The sequence below is a fragment of the Phragmites australis genome, chromosome 13 (genome assembly GCF_958298935.1).
Source record: "Phragmites australis chromosome 13, lpPhrAust1.1, whole genome shotgun sequence".
Classification (NCBI taxonomy): Eukaryota; Viridiplantae; Streptophyta; class Magnoliopsida; order Poales; family Poaceae; genus Phragmites; species Phragmites australis.
The window spans coordinates 26166633-26174930 of NC_084933.1; the positions used below are offsets into that span (position 1 = coordinate 26166633).

General features: G+C 50.0%; 1 protein-coding gene across 1 annotated transcript; it reads left to right on the forward strand.

Annotated features, from left to right (window-relative positions):
- Positions 1 to 1967: 1967 nt before the first annotated feature.
- Positions 1968 to 3373, forward strand: LOC133889125 (brassinosteroid-responsive RING protein 1-like). Its single transcript, XM_062329588.1, has one exon. The coding sequence runs from the start codon at positions 2194 to 2196 to the stop codon at positions 2824 to 2826; it is 633 nt and encodes a 210-aa protein (XP_062185572.1). The 5' UTR covers positions 1968 to 2193; the 3' UTR covers positions 2827 to 3373.
- Positions 3374 to 8298: the final 4925 nt, after the last annotated feature.

Here is an 8298-nt window from a genome sequence, read left to right on the forward strand (position 1 = left end):
ATGGAGACCGATCGATGAACGTATTTTCCGATTCGTGCATGGTGCCAGAAAATTGACCACCTTCCTACCTTCGACTACTTTTCATGCCAAACATTTGTCTCTGGACTTATCTTTTCCATATAAAGAAAAACAGAGTACTGCTGGAGTTAAGTTTGGCCATGATTTTGACAAAACAGCAAGCTAGTATGGATTGCTAATCTGTTATACTTCTCGACACCTTTCGCAAATTATGATCCAGCTTCAGTTTGCTCCAAAACTAACCTTGAATTCAACACAGTGCCGTCAAACGGCATTAGCTGTCCGGTTCACTCATCCATCAAGTGTCAAGAATGCCGTCGGCTCATATTAAAACGCACCGAAGATCATTGTATGGGCACACACACGAGTTGCCTGCGCAATCTTTTGGAGATCCAGCCGGTTACATCAGGGGCACGAATTTCTTTTCGTTCTTTAAAGGCGGTCGAGATGGCGATAAAGGTAGCCGGCCTGCCCTTTGAACGGGGTCACTAATACTACTCACTACACGCTAATTCGCCAGATTTAGGGCAGCTCTAATGGTTTAGTTAGCTCTAGAACCCTAAGTGCTTGAAAGGATCTAGTCTGACCATTTGGAACGGGGACGGAATGCACTTGTGCTTTAACCACTTTAGACCTTCACCTTCTGCTACTGTTGACAAAGTACTAGAACAATTCATAACCGACGAACGCTTTTCTGAAAATGTAAAACTTGCACCGACTTGGTTTTCTGCTACTGTTCCATAACCGAGCTTCAGTTGGGCGAGCACTGAAAAGATGATTACCGCGTCTGCACAGCAGGTGGTTGGACCGCACGAGCACTTTCAGTATGGTCCCATCCATAATCCATACCATAAGCGCTTTGCTTAGTTGATTAGTGTGCAACTGCAGCTGTTTATCAAAGGCAACATATGAGACTTAAAACTCATGACCTCGAATACCACGTAAAAGCGTAATCTCAAATAATGATCCAGCCGAAGTTGCTGCAGTGGTAATTTTCATAGCTTTAATTTTACGAGTTGAGAGTTATTATTTTCCCCACCTTTTGATAGAGAAACCGGCGACTCTGTTTTATTTTCAAGAGAGGTCGGATGAAATCACGTACTCGCAAGAATTCCACACCAAGAACATAAAGCAGAAAATGAGGTGCCGACCTTTTGGACTTGGAGGGCTTAAATTAAACACCCGCACGTACATCGAAGATTGAGCATGATGCAAGACGAAGGGACCTGAAAAAAAGGCATCGTAAAATATCAGGCAAAGCAACCTAAAAGAAATGGTAAACCTCAGCCGAGATGAGTGACTAGATGAGGAGCAGACGGCAGCCAGCAACGCATGCGACTTCCCCGCGACGAGACAAAGCAGGTCACCGAACAAGTTGCCTCCTCCCTCGTCCCTTTTCATTTCATGGTCGGAAAGCAAAAGAATCCAAGAACCTTCGTGCAGCCATCCCTTTCTTTTCACCCGGTCAAGCCAGCTCAGCTCGCAATTGCGAGCTTCCTCGTCCTCGGTCCAGAAGAAAGTAAGCAGTAAAAAGGTGTGAGAACATCCAGCTCTCCTCTGTCCACGGAGCAGGCTAGTTTTGAGAGCAGCTCCACACAAATGGACATGTCGATACTGACGCATCGACTGTTAGAAATTTGGACCACTTATCTTAGTAATGTACTGCTCCTGCTCACGTACGAGTAGTGATTTCACGTGAGGGGGGTGGGGCGCAGTGTACGTGTGCGGTGGAGAGGTGCACGCCCCCGTGCATGCAAAACAAGCGCCTGCCCGCCCGCCGGCAGGGTGGTAGCGGATACGGAAACGGAAGCGAGCGTTGTAGCGGACCACGCGGCACACGGCGCGATGCCGTGGGTCCTACGCGTAATTCCTCGCCGAGTAGAGCGAAGTCGTTGATCCGGGGTCGCGGGTCGCTCGGCTCACGGCACCGCACCGCACCACGCAATCCGACGCTACCCCCGCCCGCGCGGCCCAACCTTTCCCGCTCACCCTCACCCCTCCCTCCACGGCTCCACCTCCCGCTTTATATAGCCAGCTCTCTCCGCTTCCCGGATCACCGCTCTCCCATCCACGCATCGCCACCACGCCATATCGGCATACCTGCAGCACATCGCCTCGCCTTCCCCCAAGACGCAGACGCGCCAAGACCGGACGAACGCCTCCGTCCCGGCCAGCATGGGCTTCCCGGTGGGCTACTCGGAGCTGGTTCTCCCGAAGCAGATGCTCCACCTCCTCCTCCTGCTCGGCTACTTCCGCCGCTTCCTCCTCTGGGCGTTCCACGCCGTCGGCCTCGGCGACCTGCTGGATCTCGGGGACGACCACCAGGCGCTGCTGCAGGACCACCACGCGCTGGGGGACCCGCCGCAGGGGGCGCCGCAGCTGCTGCAGCTCAGCCGACCAGAGTTCCGGCTGGTGCCGGCGATGGTCATCGAGGAGGTGCTCCCAGTGGTGCGGTTCGACGAGCTGGTGGCCGCATCCCCCGCGGCGTGCGTCAGTGGGGACTGCGCGGTGTGCCTCAGCGGCATCGGCGGCGGCGACGAGGTGCGGAGGCTCAGCAACTGCCGCCACGTCTTCCACCGGGGCTGCCTAGACCGCTGGATGGAGCACGACCAGCGCACCTGCCCGCTCTGCCGCGCGCCGCTCATCCCTGACGAGATGGCCAGCGGGCTCTGGGCCGCCGCCGCCGGCGTGCCCGACGCCTCCGACTTCGACTTCTCCTACTTCGGCGCGCCCCTCACGCCGGTGCCCTTGCCGACGTTGCTGCGGCCGCACGAGCTGCTGCTCAGCGGCTTGGGCGGCTACCAGTGAACTGAACACCCGCCGATTCGCGCAATTGGCCATGACCCAGCGACACTGCAGCAGGCACTGGCCTCGCGGAATGCGCGGTTTCAAACGACTGAATTGGTCGTCGCTCGCTTCCGGGGAAGGAAGGGGACACCGGCGGCAAAGAACAGGAGGCTTTGCCTCGAATTGTGCATAGGCAAATTGAGTAAAGCGACCCCCCAAAAAAAGGCTAGGAGATTAGATGCTTCTTGTGCATAGGTAGATTCCGTCTTCCAAGTTTGTGGAGTTGTGAATCTTTCTGCGGATTAAATTTGTTGAGTTAGGCGCGTTCTAATGCAGAATTTGGGCACTTTTCTCCCCTATGTTGCTTCAGGTCATCCAGGTCATCCATCTGCTTTAGCCTTTTCTTCTTCTTCTTCTCTCCACCGCCAACTGCCAATTTATCTCCCTGCGTGGATCCCTTCCCTTTCATTTCACTTTGAAGGATGCTAACTGGGCCAAGCATGCGAGGTTTTTCACCTGTAACAGGAAAAAAAGGGTGTTCCTGGCGCCTGAAATCGGCGATTTTCTCGGTCGACTAGCACATTTCACTCCATTTTCATCCAACGCCTTCTTCATCCTCTCACGCCTCACCCCCTCTAGTGGCATTTCTGTCATCGAATCCATGGCGGCCCGTCTCCCCACCCCACGTCTATCTCCTCAATTGGATGGAAGTAAATTGGCCCGTCTCCCCACTCCACGTCTATGTCATCAGTTGGACGGAAGTAAATTTTATAAGATACAGTTTTATAAAATATTATTTTCCCTTTGATAGCATACGTTCATTATTTTTATTCTCTTCTGCTCAAGCTATTATGTCACATGATAGATAATATGATAAAATCTCACATGATCTTTTTAGACAGGATGTTATAAAATTTATTTTCTCATTATAGCGACTAGCTTCCGCTAAAGTTGGCGACGAAAGACACCCTCCCCCGAATTAACCCGCACCGGAAACCACCGCCTGAGCACGTTCACCGCGTGAAATCATATTGCTTGAACAGGATAGCAGCAAAAGCCATTGTTGTAACACAGTAACAGCTGCATACATGCAGTACGAATTGGGCCAGGAATCCGTGCTCACATGTGAGCGGTGTTGTACCTGTGTTGTCCAAGAGAAATTAGTAATTTCTCGCACGGAATGCTCATCGCTGGAACGCACAAGAAACTCTAGATTATTTGAATTTTGGAGTATCAAGAGTAGTACAGCGAAACGCTCACAAGACGTCAGGAACGCAAAGGAGTCCGCTGAGTTCCTTTCCGTCGTGTCCAATCCAACCATTCGTTTCGCCCTGGCAAACTCATCTCGGCGGGCGACTCGACCGCCTGACCAGTCAAGTGTACGTGCGCAGGCGCGAGGAAGTTTCAAATGCAGAAACACCTGGAGGCTCGAGCGCGAGATGAAACGGGAAAGTTTCAGACGTAGAAGCGAGCTGCCTAGCCTACCGGTCAGGTTCGGCCGCCGGCCTCCGTACAGAGACCAAACGTCTAGGTAAAGTGAACCTCCAAGCATGAATCATAACATAATCTGCGGACGCCGGAAACGAAAGGAAATTATTCAGTCTCCTTGATATAGCAGAGCTTCCGAGACAGGTGTAAATCGGCTCTACCTGTGACGCTCGGCCGGGCCATAGATAGATACAGCTCCACTCCCTGGACCAGTGGATCATGGCCCATGCGCACCGAAAGTGACGAGTCTCAGCAAGAGTTTGTACGTTAAGCAACGGCGGTTCTTAACTAGGGGCACATTATTAGCAACTTACGCCTATTTGGAGTGTAGTATTTTGTACTGCGATGCGAATCTAACCTACCTATCGAACTGGTTTTGCTTGCAAGTAACACAAGCTAGGCAACAAATGGTAAACTAAACTTGTTCGAAAGACAAAGAAAGGTGGGGTCATTATGCCCGATCCATGCACTGAATGGAACCAAAAACGAACTCGGAAGTCATTGATGGGAACAATGACGCATCAAGCATCGGACCCACCGCTCATCATCGTACACGTCGGGCCAACCAGGTTTCGACGTGCCGTAGAATGGCTGGCCGCTGGCCGTCTCGTTCTGTGTCTGCAGGCATGAAGGCGCCAGACACGGTACGATCTTGTTCTGAAACAACAAGCAAATGCGTCATCAGGCAGGGACACATCTGCTTGGTTGCGTCTCAAACGACTAGCTGTTCACAGTTGTAGCTAACAGTGATTCGGTAGTAACTCACAAGGACCTCGGCAAAAGCTATTCTAGAATGTGGCAACTGGCAATTACGTCTTATGTGGAGAGAACATTTACAGTACACCATGATACTAAATGGTGAAGAGTATTATTGTTGTGATCCAACCGTTCATTTTAGTAGTTATTATTGTAATTATCTTGGTAACTTTAGAGGTAATTACGTTATTGACTGACTGGACTTTGGACCTTCGTCACCCATACCAGCCGACGGAGGGTAGAAACCCTAATAAATGAAATGAACAGAACAAGTGAAAGCTTATCCGAGAAATAAACTAACATTTTGACCTTCCCTAATTAAACATATAATTTACAAGTTTATCATAGTTTTTTTTCCAATTCTACCCTTATGATACCCATAATACTCTTTAATGATACCCATGATACTCTTTAATGATACCCATAATACTGGTGGGCGATAGAGTATCATTAGGTTAATCTAAATCACCGGATGAAGAAAATGAACGATATACACTTATTTAGGTGTACCGTAAAAGTCTTCCATCCATATCAGCTTTACTCTGGCGGATACACAAGATCTCCAGTGCCACGAACGTGCTGCCCAACTCGCGGCCTATCCAAATCGCATCCCGGAGTCACAGTTGAGGCCGCGGGGTCTCCACCTCGCAAGGCGGTGCCACGCAGCCACAGCCTCCTCGTATGGGTGTCAGTGTCACGCGTCAACGTCCGTGGTGAGCCGGTTCGAGCGCAGTTGTCCGGTGGTTGCACTTGCAGTCGTTCCAACAGCGCAATGCTAGAGATGTAAAATGTCTCTGTCTGGAGGAATCGCGCGTGTGAAAAATCTCGTCAGCACTCGTGAGTCGTGACTCATCCGCAGATAAATTACATCCTCCGAAATCTATCAATTCCAGCTTATCAAGTTGCCAATATGCCACGGACTTGGACTCATATCAATCATAGTTAGATGCATCACGCACGAGTACGAGTACTAGGCAAGGAGGATACTGAAGATCCTGCTCTATGTTTGGGCCTCCCCCTGCTCCAGGGACGGTCCTGAACACATGAACCTTCCATTTCGTTTGGTTCAAGCAAGTCGATTCCCAGACAACAATCCACAGTAGATTATGCAGTTGGGCACTCCATGATGAGCTAACGAATCCGGAGCGGAGGATTCGGATATCAGCCACCATCTCTCAGGTTGCAGCTCGCAGCTGGTCCACTGCTACTAGGCGGATCTGGGAAATATTTCTACGATAGTGGCCTGACGAAAGATCTTGCTGGGCCCTCACCATCCACCAGACTACACGGGGACCAGTGGGGCGTTGGCGAGCAGCTTGGGCTGCACGAGAAAGGCGTTTCTCCGGGACGGGCAACATCAGGAACGGACCTGTAGCGTTGCATGTCACTAGTTTCATGGACATGTCGGATGGCAACTGCCTGACAACTACAAATTGAATACTGGTATTCCTTCGTTTGTAGATGTGACCACAAGAATGGAAACTTGTATGCGGGAGCTTGTCAGTTAAACTGAAATCCTGTCCCTCTTGGTAGCAAGTCTGAAGAATGTGATCAAACTATTTTCAGATCTTTTCGATATGATTTGCCTTTGCATTTCAGGAATAATTGCTTAATCCCCTTTGTGTACATCAAATGATAGTCCCTGCAAAAAAGTACATCAAAATGGTAGTGATGATTTCTAGATTGACCGGCATGTGCATGCCAAAATTGTGAAATCTGCTATGCTACTAGAAGTTGTAACATTTTTCCAAGCCCATAGTTCTTTCAAGCCGTTAGTGATTGGGCTGAATGTTTTCTCCTGACCGAACTAAAACGTGGGCTCTTCTCCGGCTAACGAGGTTGAGGAGTCGGTGCAGCACACGACATGTCCGTGGCCCATGAGGCCCATCATGCAGCAGCTGGGCTCCACTCCAATACCAAAACAAATTGACCAGCGTAAGTCGTAACTCATCCTTTATCAAGGCCTCTCCTTTGGGCAGCCCAAGAAACGTCTCGTAAGACTAATTGTCTTGTTCGGCAGCTCCGTCCGGCAATGGTTTGGCGCGGGAGCGGCGCATGGCACATCGGAGTTGGCAAGGACGACATGACGCGATGGCGGTTGACAGGGCATCCTTTACGGTCGATTCCGTGCACGCGAAAGCACAGTTCGCAGGCCGCGATAAGTAGCATGACATGTGATGCGTCAAGTGACCGCGCGTTTGGATGTTCTGGTGGAATTCCAAGGTGACAGGTCGAGCGCGGTGTCGTGTGCTTGGGATTCAACGCACTTCCGTGGATAGTAGTGTTCGAGTCCTGCCGTCCTGGTAAAACTGGGTTCTTCTTCTCTAACTTTGTACTGGTGATTTGGCACTGTCCTAGCCACGCTCCTACTTTTTGTGCTTATTTTCTGAGGCACATGACTAAGGGTTTTGAGCGATTGCAAATCGCAGTAAAGGTTTTCGATTTTAATCAGTCTTTTACCAACGAGTTTGACTTGGCAGAACCAAAAGTTGATAGAGGATCCTTCTATACGACCAAAAATAAGCGCACTTCACACCAAAGAGTGGTCCAAGGGAATAAACGAGGAAAGGGACGGGTCAGCACGCTCGCTCGAATTTAGTGGTAGCATGGAATATGGGCTGAGGGGAGGACTCTCTCGACTCTTCTGCTGCGGTACCAGAAAGCGAAAAGCAGGTGACTGCTTTTTTTGGTAATTGAGTCAATCTCAAAACTAAAAAATAAATTAAAGATTCATTATCACTTAATTAAGTTAAGAAAAAAACCGAAGATCTCTGCAACGTTTGAGGCGGAGGGAGGCTCAGGCAATGGCGGTCAGCTGCAAAAAAATACTAGTATACGTAAAACTAGATTGTTATGGTTGTCTTGGTGGTGTCAACTCGGCAGCCACCAAGATTTTGTTCCTCGATGACTGTTCCGGCAACAATGATCATGTTGACGAGTTTTCTGGAGTTGCATGTGTGAGGTTAGTGCGCTGGTTGAATGGAGGGATGTTCCTTTTCATATCCTTTGTGAGTTTTGAATCCAGGTCGTTAGCTTTTTAGTGTGGACAGCCGTGGAGGTTGATGCTAGGCTAGTAAGGCTACAAACGTCGCTTGATCTGAGGTTGGAGATGCCGGATTTGCCATCCTGTACTGCATCCGGCGAGGCAATGAGCGATGTCTCGGGTTGGTTACTAGGCGTTGGTTCTTGCGACATTTCCAAAGTTTGGGTTGCTCGACAGTTTTAGTACGAGGACCAATCTCTGGCTCC